This window comes from Delphinus delphis, chromosome 11 (genome assembly GCF_949987515.2).
Source record: "Delphinus delphis chromosome 11, mDelDel1.2, whole genome shotgun sequence".
Taxonomy (NCBI): Eukaryota; Metazoa; Chordata; class Mammalia; order Artiodactyla; family Delphinidae; genus Delphinus; species Delphinus delphis.
The window spans coordinates 91338756-91362281 of NC_082693.1; the positions used below are offsets into that span (position 1 = coordinate 91338756).

Here is a 23526-nt window from a genome sequence, read left to right on the forward strand (position 1 = left end):
TTCTCTGTTTCCTAATGACGTCAGCATAAATAGGAAGACTGAGAAGCTGGCTGGCTGCCGGCTGGAGACTCCAGCAGAAGGTCCGTCTGTCCCAGCACAAAGAGGTACAGCCCGGCTTTGAGGGTAGGCTAAAGGGTAGGGTGGGGAGCAGGGGGAGTGTAGGAGCCTGGGATGGAAAGGACAGGGAGAGCCCGGGGGTGCTGAGTGCACAGGTGTGCTCTGAGGACTTGGGAGGTCAGGGCTTGGTCTCTTGGGAAGTCCTGAACCCAGACTCCTAGGCAGCCAGTGGACGAGGAGACAGTGAGGGCCGACCTGCCTGGGTGTTGTATGAAGGGCCTCGGGGGGCCCAGGCCTCCCTGGAGGATCCTGCTGTCCTGGCAGCAGAGAAGATACCTGGGGCGGTGGAGAGCTCAGGCCTGGGAGTCAGGCCCCTGTGTACCGTTGTCTTTGCTTTGTCACTAAGTTGTCACAAAGGTGTTGGTGGCAGTGAGAATATCCTGCCCTGGGCTTGTGTCTCATGTCTGGAAAGGGGAGAGCACTGATAGTTCCTGACATCCTGGTTCAAAGAGAGAGAGGGAGAGAGAAAGAGAGAGAGAGAGAGAGAGAGGGAGAGAGAGAGAGAGTGTGTGTGTGTGTGTGTGTGCGAGCATACGCGTGTACATATGTGGATGTCCACAAAGATGGAGAGATACTGGGAGACAGAGGATGAAGCCGGGAGCCTTGCTGTGGCCAGACCCAGAGCTTGGTGCGGGTTGAGAAACTCACTTTGGAAGATAAGAAGACGCCCAGTCCCTTGCTTACTTAGAGACTTGTCTTCCCCCGTCCAAGAATGTTTTCTTTACGGTCGCACTCCTCCCTGACACACTGTTGCTTAGTTGGGTTTGGGCCCAGATGTGGACGCCCTGTACTGACGCGTGCTGGCTGAGTGGGGAGCGTCTGGGGGTGTCTGCATCCAGATGTGTGCAGGTGTGTGCACTTGCCCTGTGGACGGGAGGGCAGGTGTTTCTGTGGGTCCCCAGGGGGGTACAAGCCTGTGGACACTTGCCACACAGGCTCCAGTGACAAGTTGCAAATGTGTGATGTTAAGTCTTCAAAGGCCCCACTGTTACACTTTTGTATAAACAGATTCTAATTTTCTCTACTTATCATCTTCCCTGTTTTCTAATGGTTTTATAATGAGTAAAACCTTTCCTATTAATTTTTGGTCACCCTTTTTTTCATTCATTAGTTTTACTTATGTTGTCCTATATCCACTAATACTACAGGATACTTCACGAGTTCTTTAATGAACGTATTTAACACTAACCAAGTAAATATATGGATACCTTCTTTGTTAAAAATTGGGGGTACATAAATGAGATAATAACATACATATTGTCCTATGACTTAGTTTTCCACTTAATATTACATTTTGGACAACGTTCCAGAATAATACATGGAGATTCAACTCATAAATTAGCCCCAAGAGATACATAGCATTTATTAGTATAGACACCCCACAATTTACCCAATCCCGTGTTGCTAGACCCTTACGTGATTTCCAATTTTTCCACACCTGTGAAACTATTTCTGCAGCTCAGATTCCTAGAAGCAGAATTGCAGGGCAAGTGATTGCGCGTTCAAACTAGTAATAGGTATTGTCAAACCATCCTCAAAGTAGCTGAACTAACATACACCTCACAGTCGTGCATAAGAAAGCTGATTTCTCTTTAGGGAAACAATCTTTTTTTTTTTTTTTTTTTTTTTTTTTTGCGATACGCGGGCCTACTCACTGCTGTGGCCTCTCCCGTTGCGGAGCACAGGCTCCGGACGCGCAGGCTCAGCGGCCATGGCTCACGGGCCCAGCCGCTCCGCAGCACGTGGGATCTTCCCGGACCGGGGCACGAACCCATGTCCCCTGCATTAACAGGCGGACTCTCAACCACTGCGCCACCAGGGAAGCCCAGGAAACAATCTTTTAATTGTGTCCAACGTAATGGATGAAAAGTATCTGGTTCTTGCTTGGATACATCCTTTCCCTGGTGGTGGGTGAAGCTGTGTGTCTTCCATATGTTTAATGGCCATTTGGATTCCATGTATGACGTGCATGGAAATGTCCTTTTTCCATTTCTTGATGGGTTCATTGTATTTATGTATTAATTTTAGGAGTGCTTCATTTATTATGTATAGCAACCATTTATTTATATACGTTGAAAATATATTCTTCCAGATTATCATTTGTCTTTTTTATCTGACATGTTTAAGATATCTTGCATTGTATGCAAACGTGCTCATTGCTCTTAAGTCAAATCTGTCATTATTTTTTATTTCATGCTTTCTGGATTCGGCGTCTTATTCAACCGCTAAGATTAAAGAAATATTTTTAATGCTTTTATCATTTTAGTTTTGACTTTTAAATCTTTAATCCATTTAGAATTTGGAGAGGTGGGTAATATGTAAAGTAGTAATCTAACTTTTAAAAAAAGATCAGCTGATTGTCTCAATATCATTAAATATGAGTATGCAACCCGTGCTTTCCTCTGTGATTTGAAATTCCATTGTTCCTTCCCAACTTCCTACTTGGTTATTTTCCTTAAATAACCATCTGTCTACTATTACACTCATTATTTTTCTAGCTAATAGAGCAAGTCCCTCATGTTTGATTTGTTGTAATCTAGAATCAGTTTGTTAAGCCAATCGAAAATCCTTTTGGAGTCTTAATTTAGTCTTAATCTAAACTAAGGGAAGGATTATTTTGGGAAGGATTGACCCCTTGACCCCAAAATAGTGGTCATGACAACAGCAGGCAGCCTTCTCCTTTTCGTCCCTGTAACTGGGAGGGCACTAACATTTCCCTTTGACTCTGATATTGCCCCAGGTTTCTAGTACATACCCAGAAATGCCAATGTTCCCTTCAACTCCTCATTTGCCAAGGTTTATTTCTTTGTTTAATCAGGAATGGCTTTTGTATTAGCAAAAATTTAGGAGCAACTGTCAAGATAAACTTATCCTTTTTCTCCTTTTAATCTGTTGATCTATTTCTTTTAATCATGTATAGAGTTGATGCATTCTTAAAGTCTTTGTCAGATTGTACTATGAAATTGTTTTTGTCTGGAGTGAATTTGTGCTTTGATTTTTATTTTCCTTTTCCAGTTTTTACTTCTATCATTAAATTTCTTCATGAGTTTGGGAATTTTTGTGTACATGTTTATTTTATTTGGAGTGAGAAAGCTTTTGGCTTTTCTCACCTCTTTCTCCCTCTCCCTCCTTCTCCTTTGCCCCTCCCTGTCATCCTCTTGCTCCCATGTTTACCCCTCACTCTTAGTGATTTTTAACCCTTACATTTTAAACACACATATTTAACTTATATTTTCCGTCAGCATTTGGGCTTACTTAGAATATATACGCTCCTCCAGAACCAGACAAGATCCTTAACAAGTTTTCAGTTCTCCTCTTCTTTTCACCCCTAACCTCACAGCCAGCTGCCATGTTAAAATCATCTTAGTTTTACTTCAATATTGTTTCCATATTTATTTCTTTTCACTTTATACAGTAACTATTCTTATTTACTTAACTATAAGTCTTATTGGTTTCTTCTCTCAACACTGGTTCCAGTATCACTTGCTCTCTTTCTTTCCCGGACCTTTTATATTTTCTGAAATCCACACTGGACTCATTTTCTTAGAAAACATCTGAAAAGCTTTCATTGTCCTTACATTTCCAAAATGTTGTGGGTTTTTGCCCTTGAACTTCAAAATAAGCTTGACTTTTTAAGATTCTAGGTTCAAACATATTTTCCTCTCAGTATTTTCAAGACATTACTATCTATTTAGAGTTCCAGGTCACCTGTGACAGAATCTTGCCAACCTGATCTTTTTTCATTGAAAATAACTCGTTTGCTCGTCTTTTTCCTTCTGGAAGCTTCTAGGATTACCCTTTTACTCTTTGATGACAGAAAGCTCATTAGCATGTGACTGAGTTTGGTGCTATTAAAAAAAATGAATCTTGCTTTTCACTTAGTGGATTATCGTCTCCTTTAAAGCCCTGTGAATTTTTCTTCTGTTTCCAAGTGTATCTCTTTGGTTGCACGTGGAAATCCCCAAATAACAGTGGCATAATAATATAGAAGTTTATTTTTTCCCTCACATAGAAGATGTTCAGAAGTAGGCAGTCTCAGACTGGTATGGTTGTTTCACAGTGAGCAGAGGGATTGAGGTTCCTCTTTTTCTGTTGCATATGACCTCCACTCTCAAGATAACCTTATAATCCAAAATGGCTGCTGGAGCTCCAGTCATCACTTCCAAATTGCAGACTGGAGGAAAGGAAAAAAGCAGGAGGACAAAAATGGATTCCTCTTACCTGAGCCAAGTTCCTTTAAGCAGCCTTTCTCGGAAGGCACACCCAATGATTCCACTCACATCTTCTTGGACAACATTTTGTCACATGACCACACTTAGCAATAGAAGAGTGTAGGAAATATAATCTTTTATTCTGTGCAGCAATAAACCTAGCTAAAACCTGAGCTTCTGTTACCAAGGAGGAAAGGGACAGCTAGGTAGCTGCCACTGTCTGCCATACCTGCCCTCAATTCTCTCAGTCTTCTGCTTCTAGATGTTGGAACTCCTGGATTTCTTTTCTAGGTCTCAACTTTTCTCTAAGACTTTCCATCTCCTTGCTTATTTGCTGTCTTCAATAACTACTTTTGTAACATGACGGTTTATAGTGTTAATTCTGTGATTTAGCCCATTATCGAGTTGTGGTGCTTGTTTCTTCATTTGTTTTTTATGATCTCATACCTTCAGATTCCAAGAACTCTGTTTGTTCTTTGCAGAGCAGTCTGTTCTTAAATGCCTATGATTTCTCAAATTTCCCTGAGGATGTTAATTAAGATGTTTTAAAGTTTTGTGTTGTCTTTGCTGTATCTGTGCATGTCTGTAGAATGTCTACTGGGTCAGTATACGTCAGAATAGACACATATGATACCAATAATTGGGAAATACAACCACTATTGGCATCGTGGTTAAGAACATAAACTTTAAAGCCAACCTGCTGTGGGTTTCAATGTCAGCCTGTTCCTTACTAGCTGTATGATCATGGACCCTATACCGATTTCCTCAACTACAAAGTGGAGATTTTAACCTACACGTTGATGTATTAACATCTGTAAAGCCCTTAGTACAGTGCCTGGCTAATGGTAAGCACTTTATAATTGTTAGCCACTAATATGTATTCGCTGCATGTATGTGTCTTTTAGACTTGTGTCCTTTGATGTCATTAATTTGCTTGAACTAGTTACAGTGTAAGGGTAGTCACCTGTTCTCCATACTTCTAACACATTTATTTTGCAATTTGTCCTCTGCTTTATGGTTCGGTTATTTGTATAAAATACAGAAGAGTTCACTTTTATGCACTTCTGTCAGCCTCTGTCTCTCTGATTTCTTCTAGCGCTTTGAAGCTTAAATAGTTCAAAGATTCACTTCTATGGTTTGCAAGTTTCATACGATGTAACTACATACATTTCATTGACCTGATATGTGGAGAATGGTGTGAGGTAGGGATTTAGGCTGATATGTTTTATGTTGTTATTCAATTGTCTCAACACTTTTTATTATTCCATCACTTCACACTGATTTGTGGTTGCTTCTTCATCACAGAGTACATTCTCTGGTGAAATAGAGTTTGTCTGGTCAGTGCGTCCATTGATTTATCGTGTGTGTGTGTGTGTGTGTGTGTGTGTGTGTGTGTGTGAAAACACATTTCTTTACTTAGACCTTTGCAGTAGATTTTGCCATTAGGTGGAGACTCCTTATTTTTATTGAAGTACAGTTGATTTACAATATTTTGTAGGCTTCAGGTATAGAGCAAAGTGATTTGGGGCACATGTATATGTATATATCTATTTTTTTTTTACTTTTGATTCTTTTCCATTATAGTTTATTACAAGATATTGAATATAGTTCCCTGTGCTCTACAGTAAATCCTTGTTGTTTATCTATTTTATATATGGTAGTGTATGTCTGTTAATCCCATACTCCCAGTTTATCCCTTCCCCACTTGCCCTTTGGTAACCGTAAGTTTGTTTTCTATGAGACTCCTTATTTAAAAAAATCTCATTAACTGTCCTCACATATATATATTTTTTCTTCTGAGTTCCCGCAAAAAAAAAAAATCTTGTTAATTTTTGATTAGAATTGTGTTAAACCTATAACTGACTTTCAGATGAATTGACCTCTTTACACGTGCAGTATTTACATTTGTGCTAAGACCCAAAGACAAGCTCTGAGTTTTTAGGCAAGTTACAGGTAGGCAGAGCAAGTTGCCCCAGCTCACGCAGACTCTCCCAAGCCTGCCATGGCATTGCCCCCTGCAGGACCTGAAGTGGACAATACCGTCCCTCAGCTCCAGACAAACCCACGCTTCCTTCCTGAGCATTTCCTGGACTAACCACCCTGTAAACATCATTGAGTTTGGTTCTCCTCATGACCACCATGTGAGATACGTTCGGTTGTGCTGATGTTACAGATGCAGAGAGCAAGGTTCAGGGAGCACTGGGGAGTCAGCCAGTGCACAGGAGGGGCACAGCCTGTGCTGAAAGTCAGTTTGACTGAGCCCAGGGCCGTGCTTTTCCCAGCAAGACAGCTTCTGGGGTGCATGTGTGCATGAGTGAAGTTTTAGACAATCTTATGGGCAGAAAAGGAGTCACAGTCCTCTCTGTTCTACTCTCCTGGTACTTCCCAGGGCTGGATGAAATGAAAAAAGGAGATTCCCCAGGCTTCTGCGGAGAAAAGGGAACTGGCGTTTCAGGGGGTGGTGTGGGAGGAATGAGGTAAATGGAAAAGGGCAGGGAGAGTCCCAGGCCCCTGCGTGTGTGTGTGAGCGTGCATGTGCTCACATCCAGAGGAGGACCACACTCCCAACACCGAGCGACTCCCCCAGGCAGATGTGGGTCAGTACCAGGGGGACCTGGGGACAAAGCAAACACCAGGCCTCCCTCTTAGATTTTTCTCAACTCCGGTGCACTGGGTACCCAATGTGCGATCCAGTGGGAACCCACATCTTCAGAGGCCATTAAGTGTATCTCCCTCACGGTCATGTCCCAGGCACTGAGGCTGAGGAGAAGGGACTGTCCCAGGTGCCAGGCTGAGGCAGCAGTGGGAGCTGGAGCCCAGGCATCAGAGCCACTCCTGGGTCCGCCCCACCACGTGGGCCGAGTCCCAAGGGCTGACGCTTCCTTCCGCAGGCCTAGAAGAGGCAGGGTCCTGGAGAGAGGATCCCCAAGAGGCGAGGACATGGGTCTGGCCTGGCCCCCAGCTGGGCAGGAACACAAGATTCTAGAACAATGAGGAGTCCAGACCCTACCCAGACCTGGACCCACCTGAGCCAGCCACCTGCTCTTCCAGAGCTGACTCCAGAGATGGCGCTGCTCCCCCTGGCCCTGCTGCTGCTCTGCTGGGGGCCCTGCATGGTAGGGGCCCAAGGTGAGCCCGATCGCTCCCTCCCCCTCTCCCTCCGCCTTCTCACTGCTGCGCCCCATCCCTGAGGAAGCTCCAGACCCTATGCCCCAGCCTTCCCTCCCTTCCTTCCTTGCCCCCCGCAACCCCGGCTATTTCTTTTCTCTCCTGGTCATCCCTGGAGTCCCCTCTTCCCTCCTCCCACGTTCCCGCTCATTCTTCTCTGGCCTCCTGTGAAGGCCTCTCTGGTTGTGTGGCTTCTCTGCCCACATTTGTCACTGCGGCATCTGAGGCCTCTGACCTCCTGGCTGGCCATTCCAGTCCTGTCTCTGACCCTCCCTCGCCCCCAGACATCGGCACCTAGACGGCCTCAACCAGTTCCCACCACGGCACCTTTGCTCCCGGGGACTCTCAGCCTGGGGGTCTCTCCTCCTGCCTGGAGGCCCTGCTGAGATGCTCCCCGGGCTCTTCAGGCCCATGAACCCCCCTCCCCAAGGGTTCACTGAGAGCTTGGCTCCCCTGATAACCCTGGAGACCACGCTCCCTTTCCCAGCAGCTGACCACGAGAGCAGGGTGGGGACGTCCCAGAGTAAGGCCCTGCCACACTGCCCCTTAGGGGTGGGTTTGTGCCTCTGCCCCCAGGCTGCAGCACCCAGGGGCCCAGGGGCAGGGCATGTGCCTGATGCATGTCCCCACCCTGGGGTGGGAGGGACCCTGTTCCAGGAGCAGGGCAAGGTGGGGGCTCAGGACATATACTGTGAATCAACTAGACTATGTGTTTCTGTGCAGACAGGAGGGTCCGCGGCTGGCACCCTCACAGCTGCAGAGCCCCCAGCCCTGCCCAGGGCTCCTAGAGACCTCTATCTGGCCTCCAGAAGCCTCTACGGGACTCTGGGAGACTCCTCCCCAGTGCCACACACGAGGAGGGGCTGGGAGGGGCGGTGACAAGGGACATCTGGAGGGGAGAGGTGTGACCCCCTTTCTGCCTCCCCCTGTCAGGGACCTTCCCCCTGCAGACCCTGAGTTGCCATAACGACTACACCAGCCGCATCGTCTGCAGGTGGGCGGACACCCAGGACGCCCAGCGGCTGGTCAACGTGACCCTCCACCGCAGGCTGAACAGGCGAGTGAGGCCGGGCCTGGGGCCGGAGGGCAGGAAGGGCCTCTGCTGTGGGGGCTGTGCCGGGGTCGGGGCTGGACGGGGGTCGGGGCGGGGAGGCCCCTGCCCAGGAGCTGCTGCCCCATCAGGCGGCCTGCCACGCCCGCGGGCTGGTGTCTGACATCAGGTTTGGGGGAAGAGCCTCCTGTGTTAGTATCGTTGTTATGATGGTGATGATAATCTTCTCTTGTTTTGTCACAATTGAACAAGATCACCAGGCAGAAATTGATCTCGGTTCATCCTCCCTGTGAGGCGGGCAGGGATATGATGCCCAATTCACAGATGAGGAAACCGAGGCCGTGGAGGTGAGGTCCCTCCCCCAGGCCACACGGTGGGGAAGTGGCCTGAGTGAGACCAGTGTCCTGCGTCCAGCCTGCATGGCTGGGCTCCACGTGTCCCCGCCCCGGGCCCTGCCACGTCCAGAGTGGCGGTTTCTCCTCTCTCCTCACAGCATCTCCCGGGCTTACCCCATTTGGGAAGGTGCTCCCACCATTCTGGGATTTGGTGAGAGTCTGACTCACCATAATAGAAATGAAAGAGCTGGCATCACAGGGTCTGGGGTGTGCCCTGGAGGCCGCCCCTGGGAAGGAGCCGCTCCCACCCCACAGCGTCACTGCCCGTCCGCTCTCTCTCCTGCCCTCCCAGGAGCCTCAGTCTTCCTTGTCCGCTGTCCTCAGCCCCCACCCCACCTCCCACCCTTAGCTGTGACCCACTTCCTTCTGCTCGGGGACAACAGATCCTCCTACCCCGACCCCTAGCCCCCCACCTCACACGTCTGCCGCCTTCCTGGCCCCGCCCTGCAGGATCTGCCCTGTCCCAGGGCTGCCTGAGGCTGCAGCCAGGGTCCCACCTGGTCTTGCTACTCAAGGACATCGCTGCCACCACAGTCCCCACTGTTTTGTTTTTCAGTCGCCTTTCCCTCCTTTCCTTCTCCACCACAGCATTCAATCCATCAGCAAATGCTGTCAACTTTATCTTCAAATAGAATGTGAATCTGGCTAACGCCATGGTTCCAAACACTTCTTATCACTGGGATAGTCCAAAAGCCTCCTAACTGGTCCCTCCCCTTCCAATATTGCCACCCCCTGCGACCCAATATATCCACAGCCCAGGAGCCAGAGGAATCCTTTCAAAGCACGCCAAAATGTCACTCCTTTGCTCATAACTCTGAATTTTCCCCAGTTCCGATGAAATCAAAATAATCATATTTCCTTAAATTCCTTTTGAGCACTGGCCTCCCATCACCTCCCACAACTAGGCTTCTAGACCTCCCACACTTACATCTCTACTCTGTGCACACTGGTTAACTGCCTAGTTATACAGCGCTCCAAACCTGTGCCTACCCCAGGGCCTTTGCACTTGCTGTTCCCTTTCACTGAAATCCCCTTTCCCCGAAATCCCCTTTCAGAATCCGCATGGAGTCCTCTCTCATCTCCTTCAAGTTTCTGCTCAGATGTCACCCTTTCTAAGAGACCTTTCCTGCCTCCCTTATTTCAAATTGTATCCCCAGCCCCGCCCTTCTGGCCTCTTCATACCTCTTTCCTTCTTGACTTGTCTATGCACAGTGTTCTCCATTTGACACACGACCTAGTTTCTTCAGTTGTTTCGTGTGTGTCTCCCTCTATTAGGATGTCAGCTCTGTTGACAGGGATTTGTGTGTGTTTTGTTCCCCGCCAGGCCCCCTGATCCTAAACAAAGCCTGACACATGGGAACCACTCAATAATGTTTGTGAAGGAGTGATTCTTCTTCTCTCTGGGCTAACCTGCATCCTCTCCTGACAGGGGCCTTCCGCAGCCAGTGTCCTGCGATCTCAGTGATGGCATGCCCTGGTTCAATGGCCATTGTCCCGGCTGTGTGCCCAGAATGTGTGTCATTCCCTACGAAGTTTTTGTCATTGCTGACCATGACTACTTCTCATTCCGACCAGACCAGCCTCTGGGTGCCCAGCTCACCGTTACTCTGAGTCAGCATGGTGAGGCCTGGGGGCCCTGGCCAAGGGTGGTCCCCTGTGTGGACAGGGGTGTCCAGGCTGCAAGAGATGGGCCAGGGAGGGAGATCCTTCAAGGGGTGTAGACAGCGGCTTGAGTTGGGTTTGGTTCTTGGGGGAAGAGGATACAGTCTCCTTAGATGGAGGCATTGGGTCAGGTTCAAGGTGAGGAGCCCCAGCCTAAGGTACCCACCCCTCCCAGATGCTCCAGCACCTGCCACGTTATTGCCTTCCAGACCTGAGGCTTCCCGTCTAGAAGAACAGTCCTTCCTAGTCAGATACAAACTTTCTTCTTTCACCGATTTGGTCTCATGGAACGTCTGTGACAGCCCATTTAATAGATGAGGCATTTGAGACCCAGAGCAACTACGTAACTTTTCCAAAGTGCCACAATGAACCATGACGATAGTGATGGGCCGGACTTGCCGGGTGCTCTCTGCATGTTGGAGATGAAGGTCATCCCCTTACTGCCCTCGCCGCGCGGCCCCCAGTGTGTGCGCTGCGTGTCCACAGAGCCTAAGAAAGTCAATGGTCTTGGGTGACCATTGACCTAAGAAAGTCAATGATCATTTTATATGAATAGTCGGGCTTCATTTAACTGTACCTCAGACAGAAATACAACCAGCACTTTCATTACATTAATTCAATTATATTTGTGCTTAGAATGATTCTGAAATAAACATGGGGTCATTTTTAAAAGTTAGTATTGGGCTTCCCTGGTGGCGCAGTGGTTGAGAGTCCGCCTGCCGATGCAGGGGACACGGGTTCGTGCCCCGGTCCGGGAAGATCCCACATGCCGCGGAGCGGCTGGGCCCGTGAGCCATGGCCGCTGTGATGAAACAGGCTGAGAGAGCAGGAATTTGCCCAAGGTTAGGTACTCAGATGCTAGTGTCTGAATTTATTGTCCTGGATCCCAAACCCTGGGCCACCTGCTGCTCCTTGCAAGTGTCGGATGGGGAAGGGGCTCCAGGCTTTGCTTCCCGCCTCTGTTCATCACAGCAGCACAGAGCTGTTGCCTGGAGGAGGGGATGAGTTAGGCTGTGATGAATTCACTCCAAACAATGTCTCAAAACATGTGTCTGATGGATGAGAAGGAGTCCCGTCCCGGTGGAGCTCAGAGCGTACAGGGCGGGACACACCAGATGTTGTCGGGTGTGATCACTTACTGAAGGCGGGTGCGTGCCACGTGCCGAGGGGCAGTGGACAAGGGGCCCCTGGGAGGTCAGGACAGGCTTCCCCAAGGAGGGAGCTTTGCAGGGAGATCTGAAGGGTGGGAGGGAGGAGAGTGGGAAGAGCATCCTTGGCAGAGCCAGGAGTGTGTGCAAAGGCTGGGCGACTCGGGAGGACGAGGCAGGTTGGGAAAACCGCAAGTAATTGTGTCTCAGAAGCATCAACTTCGAGAGGACTGGGCAGTGGTAAGGAGGGGGGCAGGGAAGGCAGGGGCCTGACCTGGAGAGGCTTCTGTGCTCTGCAAAGGAGTTGTTTAGGGGTCAACATCTAGACGATGGAGAGCCACTGAAACGGCATGTCATGATCAGATGTGGGTGTGATGATGTCAGAGGCGGGTGATGTACAGTGTAGATGGCAGGCGACAGGAGGTGGTGGGAGGACGGAGAACAGAATGTGACCTAAGGTACTCATCCCAGAGAGAAATGATAGGGATTCAACTGCCGTACAGCCAAGGGATGGGAAATTGGAGGGATACAAATCAAAGTTAGGCTATACAAGCAATTCATTCATTAATCTGCTCTTCAATAGAACACTTGCACATACAGGAAAGCAGTGAACAAGCCATCAGTGTCCCTGGCCCTGTGAAGCTTAGGAGTGATGACAGGTGTCATGGTTGAGATGGGGACCACTTAGAAATGGCGAGGGCAGTGTGGCATTTGCCTGCTGGAGCATATGTTGAGTGGGAAGTTCAGTTTTAGCCCAAACCATTTAGGCAATGAATCAGGGAGGCCTTGAGGTGCTGGGGAACGGAGAGATGTGCATCTGATCTGCTCTGAGGTTACACATGTGGGGATCGGAATATTTCACTTCCTCTGTCACCTCCACCTGTGAAATGAGCTCATGGACTACATCTCTCAGGTTGGATGAATAGGTTTTCCATTGGTTTCCCAGTCTGTTCAGTTGGGAGCAGCTTCCTAGGGCTCCAGGCTGACAAGGAGTCCCACTGCATGACAGGCTCAGGGGCTAGGAGTGCATGATTGATTAGTGATGCCTGCTGGGGCTGGGGCTGGGGCAGCGGCGCTCTGGATCTGCCATTCTGGGCTGAAACTTTTCCGAGGCTCCAGCTCTGACACGCTCTATCATGCCCTGTCCCCTGTCCGGCATAGAATATTGACATCTCGTTTGTCCCTTACGGAATTTTTTGTGTTGGAAAGTCCTCTCTCAGCATTCAGATATAGAAGCTTCAGGAAGTCTGCAGCCATGCCATTCATGGATGACTCTGCTCACCCAGTTCTGTAGGTCCCAGCAGGTGTCTGCCTGCTGTTGGTGATGGAATGATTTCGTGAAAAGTCTCTGAAGGTGGACCTACATGTACTCATTCATTTATTCCTTCGTTAATTCATTCACTTTGTCCCCATATGCAATGAACCACTCATCTCAGGCCCTGGGGAGAGGCAAGGGGGTCCGGACCCCACCCCTGACATCCACAAGCTCCTGGACTACGTGAGGGGGCAGATGTGGAAGCATCTATATCCTCCAGGGCTATAAGGATCATACAAAGGGCTATCGTGGGGCAGGAAAAGGAGCAAGGGATTCTGCCTGGGGGAGGGGTCCAAGAATGTTCTAGAGGAGGAGACATGTCTGCTGGGCACTGAGAAGTGCAGGATGACACTGGACACTGAAATAAGAAAGTGTGGACAGGAGAGGGAGTAACATGAGTCACAGCGTCCTCTGCTGGGAAGGAGGCCACACACACCTCCTCATGGGCAGTGGGGACAGGAGGAACCTCCACTTGGAGTGTGACTGGCAGCCCTTTGCATGGAGCTTATGTTCTGGGCGCCCAGCAATCTGCACATCTTCATTCACATGCACATTGGATCCTCACAGTTCAGCAGATGAAGGTCTGAGGCCCACAGAGGTGAGGGGTCTCTCCAAGGTCGCTCAGTCCGTGGCGGCAGTGCTTGGCCTGGAACCCAGGTCTGTCCACACATGGGCCATGCAGGCCCTGAACCTCCCACACAGTCGTCCAGCCCCTTAGGGACCCTTTCCTTCCTCTCCCTCCAGTGCAGCCCCCCGCACCCAGGGACCTCAACATCAGTGTTGCCGGGGACAGTGTCCTGCTGTCCTGGAGTGTGGCCCATGGGGGTTCCCAGAGCCACTGGCTGTCCAGCCTGGAGTTTGAGGTGGTCTACAGGCGGCTTCAGGACTCCTGGGAGGTAGGGACCCCACCAGCTGTGCCCTGCGCCCACGGGGACCTGGCCCAGCCGTCCCTGCTCCAGCAACCCCTCTCTCCCCCAGGACGCCCCCACCATCTACTCCAGCGCCTCCCGGGCCATCCTGGGGCCAGAGCACCTCATACCCAGCAGCACCTATGTGGCCCGAGTGCGCACCAGGCTGGCCCCGGGCTCGGGGCTCTCGGGACGGCCCAGCCAGTGGAGCACAGAGGTTCGCTGGGCCTCCCCGCCAGGTAACAGAGTCGGAATGGGACACTGCCCCCCTGTGGGGAGGGCAGCTCATTACAGCTCCTGGACAGAAGGCGTCCAGGGGTCCGCCCCATGGGATCCACAGAGGCTCTGAGCCATGTGTTCACAGTGACTTCCCTGGCCCACCCCGTCCCTACTGTGACTCTGCAGAGGCAGCGGCTGCATCTTACTCACTTCTGGGCCCCAGTTTGTTGCCCACTTTCTGTGGAGGAACAATTACAATTTAATCACAAAGGCATATGAGCATCTGTGTTTTCGTGAGAGCTGCACCGTACACAGACATACCAACGTGATTGCGTTAAATTCCCAAACCCTGAGGCTGACACGCCCTCCCAGCTTTGCACAGGGGGGTGTGAAGGCTCACAGAATTCACTCTCTGACCTGTGTTTACACAGCTGGCCCTTCGGGCTGAGTTCAACCCCCTGGTCTTTTTGGCCCCAATGCCCATAATCTCTCTGTGATGAGCCTCATGGTGGGCCCACTGAGGGCTAGGGAATGAATGAATGAGGACTGAATGAGGGACTGTCTCCCTCCCAGGGAATGAGTCCCAGCCCCAGAACCTCCAGTGCTTCTTCGACGGGGCTGCCCTGCTCCGCTGCTCCTGGGAAGTGAGGTCCGAGGTGACCAGCTCGGTCTTCTTCACCCTCTTCTACAAGTCCGGCCCCAGTGCAAGGTGAGTGTCCCCTGCCTCTGTCCCCTCTGCTCCTCTAGGCCTAACCATCTCCTGGCCTCCTCCTGCCCCTGGGGGCCCAGCAGAAGCCACAGTTCATCCGGAGGTCTCATCCCTCATGTGGCCCTGCCTCCCCCTGCCTCACCTTTGCCGTGATCCTCAGGGAGGAAGAATGTTCCCCAGTGCAGACGGAGGAGACCAGCAGCCCTTATGTCCGGCACTGCTGCCAGATTCCCGTGCCTGACCCCAGGAACCACAGCCAGTACATTGTCTCTGTTCGACCGAAAGCAGAAGAGAAACTTATAAAGAGCTCAGATAACAGTGAGTTTGCCCCCAGCCTTCTGCACCGAGAGTCTTGTGACAGCACTGTTTCCTTTGTAACCCGTATAAACTCAGGGTTCCCCAGGGCCCAGTCTTCATGTTTGTCACTTTCAGTGAAAAGTCCAGAGAGCAAATTGAACAAACATGATTCCCATGGGTCCTGGAAGTTCTCAAGTGGCAATAATGCAATAGTGACGATGGTCAATAACATGAAGGAAGATGCAATTGATCTTCTCAAGAATATCAATATTAAAACCTTGACCTCATTCTTTTAACTCTGTTTTCCCTTCCAGCTTTGCAGCTGCTCTGAAGTTCCTACTGTTGCCCGTGGCCTCTTGGTCGTCCCACCAAATTTTCCCTTTCTTTCCCTGTTTGATTTTTTCTCTTTCAAGTTTCCAAAGTCCTCCCCTGACGGATATTTTCAGTCTTCAAGATAATTGATCTATGATTTACTTCTTCATAGAGCGTATGCAAATGGACTGGGGACTAGCGCGTATGCAAATGGACTGTAATTCCTTACAGGTTAATTTTCCTGATTCCTGGTACATAGCAAGGACCTTATGCAAAGGAATCTCCTGCATTGCTTCACGATGATCAAGTTCTTCTGCCCAGTCTTTAGTGTGTGTCGGAGACAAGCAGCCAGTTTGTCCTAGTCACCTGGGTTTGAATCCACTACTTCCTCTTTGGGATCCTCCAGGTTGCAGTCTTCGTCTCTACCACTTGTTAGCTGCTTGTCCTTAGCAAGTTACCTGATCATTCTGGGGCTCAGTTCTCTGCCCGAGAAGTGGACAAATTGTGTATTTACTACATAGGGCTGCTGTGAGAATTGAGAGAAATAATTCATGTAGATTGAGCATTCATAATAATGCTTAGGACACTGTCAATACTGTAGATTAGAAAAAATTCATAGTAACTTTATTTCTACTTAAATACTAGGGGTAACCCATACTGTTGGTCACTTCACTACAAAACAAGTGTATCTCAGCATCTCCCAAGTGAAGGGTGGCTCAGGTCAAAATAGATGAGATGGTGAAGTGGGGCTGCAAAGACCCTGAGATGGTGAAACCTGGGGTCCTGGGTCGGTGGAGAGAGCACCTGTGACCAGCATGGAACACAAGGGATATTCCACTGGAGGAATGTTAGAAATGATGTTCTCTAAAAGTTTCCCTCCCTCCAGTCCAGATGGCTTCTCCAACCCTCAACTTGACCAAGGGCAGAGACGGCTACATCCTGCACTGGAAAGAAGGAAAAATGAACTATGAACACATAGCTTGCATCTTCCAAGTCCAGTACAAGAAAGAAGCAGCCTCATGGGAGGTGAGGGCCTGTGCCCGAGGAGTGGCCTGGATGGGGGAAGGGGGAAACGAGAAAGACCAGGGAGCGTGACATCTGCCAGGTTCCTGGCTCCCAGCAGGTGCCCAGTCAGAGGGAGCCACTGGGAGTTGGTGGTCGTGCCCCTGTGCAGTCAGCAGGTCATTGTCCCTTCCCTTGGTGAAGGAACTGAGACTCACAGAGCTGATGTGAACTTGACCAAAATGAACGCGTGACCCTGAATCTCAAAGGAGCTGTAGACTTCAGGACGAGAGACAGGTGGAGGAAGGGTTTTCAAAACTCATAAAGGGGGCATTTCTTCGCGAGAATCTCATCCAGAATGCAAATGTGCAACTGCTAAGAGGAGAGCTGCTCCCTGCGAGGTGCGCAGGGCTCCAGCCTGGGACTCAGTGTCTGGGCCCCGCCCCCAGCTATCCATCAGGGCCTGTGGGCAGAGCCTGGGGCTCCACAGAGGCCAGTTCAGAAACCTCGGAGCCAGCCCCAGACCTTCAGGCTGGAAATGGGGAAACTGAGGCCAGAAGGGGGTGTGTCCGTGGTGGAGCAGGAAGTGGTCCCTGGGCTCCTGAACATCTGTCTAAGGGTCCTGAGTCCAGTCATCCTGCAGTGCACCCCTGGGAAGGCCATAATTAGGGTCCAGGCTGTCCCAGGAGGAGCTGGGAGGCTGAGTGGGGACATGGTGACTGACTCCTGAGGGTTTCTGGGCCTCGGTGTCGTCATATGTCACGGGGTGCATTGCAATAGGTGCTGTCCCCCTGTGGGCACTGGAGTATGGTCCTCCGTGGTGAGAGTGATGCTGCCTCAGATCTGATGCGACTACAAGCTGGGGACTGATGGGTAGCAGAAAATCTGGGGTGTTGAGGCGGGAGGGCTTCATAGCTGTGCCCACGTGCACCAGACCTCAGCACACCTGCTCACACACCTGCACCCACAGGAGACCAAGACAGAGGACTTCCAGAACGCCCACAGCATGTGCCTGCCACCTCTGGAGCCTGCCACCAGGTACCAGGCCAGAGTGAGAGTCAAACCTGACCCCCGAGGCTACAACGGGATCTGGAGCGAGTGGAGTGAGGAGAGCTCCTGGGACACTGAGTGGGGTATGTCCTCCCGGCCCCCACTCACCCTTCCAGGCACAGCCCCACTGGACAGAGGACGGGGATGATATGGGCATGAGACGTAACCCCACCCCAGGCTAGCATCCTTCCCTGCCAGGTGTCATTAGGGATGAGAAAGCGACACCTGGTGTGCAACACGGACTGCAGGTGAGGTCTCGAGAGGGCAGAGGAGAACACGTCTCACCAACAGGTCTCCCTAAGCCTGGACCTTACCCTCTGTTAATATGGCCCATGCTTCCCATGCTTCCATTAGCTTTTGTGGCAGCTACTACCCAGGGACCACTCAGCCCGAGTTTTCTGTTACCATGAAGAGCTACAGACTGGGGCCTGGGATTGGAAAGCTTTGGTCTGATTTCTCAACCTTCCCTCAATCTGCACTTGCTAATTTCATTTATCTGTCACCATTGCCATAGCGGCCACCAGGAGACAAGTACAGAACAAGGTCCGGGAGGTGGTGGCAGAGAGAGGAAAAAGTGTTGGCAGCAAAAAAAAAAAAAAAAATAAGTGTCGGCAGCAAGGTCCCCCAGCCAGCCATAGCAGGGAAAGAGCATGAGGAAGAGGACCCCAACCAAGCAGAAAGAAGAGCTGGGCCCCTGGACCTAAGGGAAGGAGACCAGGGGAGTCCTGGAGGCGCCCAGCCTCTGAGGGGCTTGAGGCCAAGTGGAGAGTTGTGAGGGCCCCTGATGGGCCTTTGCACCTTCTGGTTCCTCCACCATCACCCCTTTCCCCGTCTCGGCCTCTCCAGGCCTCCCTATTCTTGATGACCACCTTCTATGCTGCCTCCTTCAGGAAGTGCCCTATGATTACCTCTGGCTGCAGTCACTGCCCACCTACAGCAGCACCAGCTACTGGACAGGATCTAACCCTCTGTGTCCTGCCCGCAATCCAGCACTGTGGGTGGCTCAGACAAATGTCCTCTTCTTCTTAGTCTGTTTCTGGCCTCTTCTTCCCCTCTGCATGCCAAAGCGGCCACTTCACCTCATCTCCTGAGCCCCCAGCCCTTTCCCTCCCCAAAAGCTAATGCTCCTGTTTCCTCCTGGCTGCCTGGAAGTGCTGCCCACGTGGGTCCTGGCGCTCACCCTGGTCATCAGCACCTTGATCCTGCTCGTGTCCCTGCGCTTCTGTGGCATCTACGGGTACAGGTAAGGTGACTCCAAGATGGAGGAGGGCGCTACCCAGGGCCCCAGACGATGCCAGGGACCCCACAGCTGACTTTCTCTAGTCTCTGCTCTGCAACTCACACCCTGTGGGGCCTTGGTCAAAGCTGCCCGTTCCCTGGGCTTTACTTTCACCTCGGTACATGAGCACGAGGCAGCTGCCCTGAGGTCTTGGGCAGCGGTCACCTCCCTGCTGTCTTTCCAGGCTGAACCAGAAGTGGGAGGAGAAAATCCCCAACCCAAGCAAGAGCCACCTGTTCCAGGTAGGGGCTGGCTGTGCTCCTGCGCCCACGTCCCCACACCCGTGTCCTCCTCCCTTCCGGTGGGCCTTGAGTAGGGGTGGTATGTGGCCAGGCCAGGGGCTGGGAAGCTCTAAGAGCCGGGCCGGCCCCTGTAAGCCCAGCACTGCGATTCTCTGGGCCCCCCCGATGCACAGGGTACCCCGCCCGGGGGGACTCACGTGGAACAGCAGAGAGGGCTGGCGTGGGGATGCCAGGACCTGGGGGGCGCAAGGAGAGCCTTAGTCACATCGGGGGCAGGAGGGGTGGTGGGAAGCAGCGTGGCTTCCCCAGGACAGGGCAGCAGCGCTGAGCTCTGAAAGATCGAGGGTGGTGGCAGGTGGGAGAGGCCACTGCTGGCAGAAGGCGAGTGGAGGATGGAGACAAGACTCCTTGGAGAGGGAACCTGAGGGGCGTGGGCGGTGAGTCTGGGGCGCAGCACGGGAGGCTGAGAGGACACCGGGGAGGGCGCCGGCACGTGGGGGGCGGGAGCCCTTTGGTCAGGCAGGTGGGGCCAGGACGGCCTTGGGAGGGTCTCACGGCCAGTGCGGAGGAGACTAGGGGTGAGCATGGAGACAGGGACAGCCCAGATGGGCGTCCTCGTGGGCACAGGCTGTCGTCCTTGCTGCCCAGGGCCCCGGGCCAAGTCCCAGCCCCTCTCTGGCCTTGTGTTCCTGGGGTCAGGAGGGTGTGGTCGCTGCTGCCCATGCTGAGATGCCGCCACGTCTGGGGGCTCCTGAACCCTCGCCACCCTCAAGGCCCTCCCCCCACCTCACCTCCTGGGGTGCCCCCACCCCACAGGCACAAACGCCCTCTCTCCCCCCAGAACGGGCGCGCCGGGCTCCGGCTCCCACAGGGCACGCGCGCCGTCGGCAGCGGGAGCCACGCACACAGGGGGCTCTGGGGCGCCAGCTTCGCTCAGCCGGAGGGGTGAGTGTCGGCGCGGGATCCCTAGGAGGTGGGACGGTGGCTCCCTCCTGCACGTCGGGGCTCAGGGGAGGTGGCCTGGGACTGGGGCTCAGTGGGAACAGGGCCCTGGAGGCTGACTGCTCTAAAGCGAGAGATGTCCCGGCTGGACGGGGCGGGAAGAGTTTCCCGATTCCCAGCTTAGGGAGGGTCATGGCCAGAAGCCGGAGACTGGAGCAGATGACCTCCCTCGGCCCTGCTGCCCAGGGGGTCGCCACGCTGCCTTGGTCCCGCTGGGTGGCAGAGGATCTGCGAAACCTCATGGCCTCAGCAGCTGAGCGGCCGGCTCACCACTAAGCCTCAGGTGGGGCAGGTGAAGGCCGAGGGCATGGCCGAGCCCAGGCTGGGCGCTGACGCTGCGTGCTGGCAAGGAGAGGGAGGTGGGAGGGACCACAGCTGGCAGAGCGTGACCTTGAAGGAGAGCGCGGGGGCTGGAGGGGGACCCACAGGGAGGCTGGAGGGGCGCCTGGTCTCCTGTTCCCGGCCGGCTCCCTCACCTCGCCCTGCTCTGCGTTTCCCGTGAGCTCTGGGTGGAGCCCGGCCTCCATCCCACCCCCTGGCTCCCTGTGCGGGAGCTGAGGCGTCTGTCAAGGGTGGTGTCAGTGTCCCTGGCCTTGTTCTCCCCACAGGGCGTCCCCTGTAGACTTCGGGCACAGTGAGGTGTCACCTCTCACCACAGAGGACCCTAAAGATGCCTGTGACTCGTCATCTGAGCCTGACATGACTCTGGTCACCTCGGACCTCCGCACGGAGCAGCCGCCCGGGCCCCCGCCAGAGCTGGCCACCCCCGCAAGCAGGCCTGAGAGCCAGGCTTCCGGCTTCGATTTCAATGGCCCCTACCTGGGGCCGCTTGACAGCCGCTCCCTGCCGGACATCGTGGGCCAGCAGGGGCCCCTACGGACAGGCACGAGCAGGAAGCCGCAGCCCCCGGGGTCCCTGGAGTACCTGTGTCTGCCCACAGGGGGGCAGGTGCAGCTGGTCCCACTGGCCCAGGTGATGGGGCCGGGCAAAGCCAGGGATGCGGACCTGAGGTCCAGCCCAGGCACCGAAGGGAGCCCTTCCCTGGAGCCAGGGGCAGGCCCTGCCTCTCCTGAGCCTGGGGTGATGGTGGGTGGTCAAGGCCCGAAGGACAGGGCCCCCCCAGGTCTGCCCACTGGCTCTCGGGGTCCTGAGGAAGGCACTGTGGCCACTGGTTACGTCACCACTGCAGAGCTGACATTCACCCCACCCACGGGGGCCCCATCTCCTTCCCAGGCTCCCCCTCTGAGCCTCCCCTCAGACCGGAACCCCAGCCTCTGTCCTGGACTGGCTGATGGTCCCCCTGGACCCCTAGCCCCACTGAAGCCAGAGTTCGAGGGCTATGTGGATCTCCCTCCAACCGCAGGCCAGTTTCCCCAGTCCCCTCTGGCCAGCCCTGCCCCTCCTGCAGCCAGCAGTCCTGTCCTGGGCCCAGGACCGCCCCGGGCAGATGTGTTCTCAGTCTCCCCAACCCCTGAGGGGCTCCTCGTGCTGCAGCAGGTGGGTGACTACTGTTTCCTCCCTGGCCCAGGGTCTGGCCCTCTCTCACCCCAGAGTAAGCCCACCTCCCCAGGACCCTGTCCTGAGATCAAGGACCTCAACCAGGTGTTCCAGGCCAAGAAGCCCCCGTCTCAGGCCACTCCCCAGGTGCCGGCCATTCAGCTCTTCAAAGCCCTGAAGCAGCAGGATTACTTGTCATTGCCCCCTTGGGACGTCAGCAGGCCTGGGGAGGTGCGCTGAGACCCTGTAGACGTTGAGGGAGGGGCATAGAAGGACAGGGTCTGCCTTTCCTCCCGCCCTGCCTTTCCCTCCTGCCAGCCCCTGGTCCCTTCCATGGTCCTTTCCGCAAAGCCAAGGAGAAGTTTCCATGTTGTAACGTGGAGACCAGAAAAACAAGTCAACCATCTACCTCCTCCCTTGACCTTCAGCAAGGTCAACCTCCTCTTTCTCTCCCTCCCTCTCTGACACACAGGCGCACGTGCGCGTGCACACACACACACACACACACACACACACACACTGTTCTTTCAAATTTACTTCTTTTAGGTTCTGAATTATTAGAGATTTATACACATACTCATTTCATTTGCCCCCATTTTCCTTTTTTCCCAGTTTCCCTGCTTTTCCTATTGTCTTCTCTTTCCACTGATTTATCATTAGAGTGAGTTTGAGGTCTGGGCTAAGCCTATTCTGAGATGCCATGTCTCAGTCAGAGCCTATTCAGATTCTGACATGTCTGGTTTCATGGAGGACTTCTGTCTGTCCCTGGCGGGCATGAACGCACACGACAAGATTCCAGCCCAGGGACCTCCCCGGCGGTCCAGTGATTAAGACTCCGCCCTTCCAATGCAGGGGGCGCAGGTTCGATCTCTGCTCAGGGAACAAAGATCCCACATGCCATACCCTGTGGTGTGGCCCAGTGCAGGGAGGGGAAGAGATTCCAGCCCTGAGGCTTGGAAGAGCAGCCCTGGACTCAGCATGCTTCTGTTGGGCGCTGCAGCCCCAGACGTGGTAGCAAAGCAGCAGCCTCCATTGGCACTCCAAGAAATGGGCATATGGTGTGAGAATCACTGTTCTGAGCTCCTAGGAAGCCCTGCTAGTCTCACAGAGGTGACTGGGGCGCCTCGGGGACCCCAGGCCCTGCATCCTGTACAGGCCACTGACCTGAGCAGTGGACAGTGCCAGCTCCTGGTTGAAGTGATGTCCTTCCTACACCCACGCTGGTGAGGCCTGGAGAAATTCAGGAGGGGAGGGGAGTCCAGAACCCACATCGACTGCAGAAAAGTTGGAAAGAACTGCTCAACAAGGGAAAAAGGAAAATGAACCAAGGGCATGTACACTTGGGCTTATAGTCCAAATCTCCCCGTTGCCCGTCCTCCAGAAAGACCTTACAAATGCTGTGTCCACCAGCCATGTACAAGGGCCTTTTGGTCTGTGGCCTGGCTTATGCTGGGAATCATGGTTCTTTTAAATCTTTGCCTTTCTGATATGCAAAAAAAATAGCATTAAATTGTTTTAATTTGCATTATTTGAGAACGATCATGTTTGCACATATTTTCATAGTTCTTGGGCGTGTGTATTTTTTTTACTGATCTAAGCCCGTTAAGGTCTTCATTGTGTTGGATGTCCACTTTTTTCTGATTAAGCTTTAAAAGCTATTTAGCTCCTGCCTTTCATAGATGGTGTAAATTTGTTTTCCTCGTTTGTGGTTTGTCTCTTAATTTTGTATGTGACGCTTTCGGATGTATTCAACGTAGACTTGCCTGAGGGATCGGATAGATCTACGGGTGAACTTCTTCACGCTTCCACTTTGGGTGTCAAATTGACAAAGCCCTTCCCCACTTCAAAATTGCATTTGTCCAAAGTTATATTTTTTTTATGGTTCTTTTTGTGTTTCAAGCTTTTCATGTGAAGTTATAGTGATTTTGGAATATATGCACGT

General features: G+C 52.6%; 1 protein-coding gene across 3 annotated transcripts; it reads left to right on the forward strand.

Moving 5' to 3' along the window:
• The first annotated feature begins 12 nt into the window (after window positions 1-12).
• On the forward strand, window positions 13-23209 carry CSF2RB (colony stimulating factor 2 receptor subunit beta). 3 transcript variants are annotated; one of them, XM_060025593.1, is made up of 14 exons: window positions 13-104; window positions 7220-7457; window positions 8430-8553; window positions 10372-10562; window positions 13812-13963; window positions 14046-14214; window positions 14768-14903; window positions 15064-15221; window positions 16399-16538; window positions 17485-17647; window positions 18717-18807; window positions 19028-19085; window positions 19927-20030; window positions 20696-23209. In XM_060025593.1, the coding sequence occupies exons 2-14, from the start codon at window positions 7319-7321 to the stop codon at window positions 21822-21824; spliced, it is 2754 nt and encodes a 917-aa protein (XP_059881576.1). In that variant the 5' UTR covers window positions 13-104; window positions 7220-7318; the 3' UTR covers window positions 21825-23209. The 3 variants fall into 3 exon arrangements, with proteins under 3 accessions (XP_059881576.1, XP_059881577.1, XP_059881578.1); XM_060025594.1 differs by having other exon boundaries at window positions 102-123; XM_060025595.1 differs by lacking the exons at window positions 13-104; window positions 7220-7457; window positions 8430-8553 and having other exon boundaries at window positions 10502-10562; window positions 13817-13963.
• The last annotated feature ends 317 nt before the right edge of the window (window positions 23210-23526 follow it).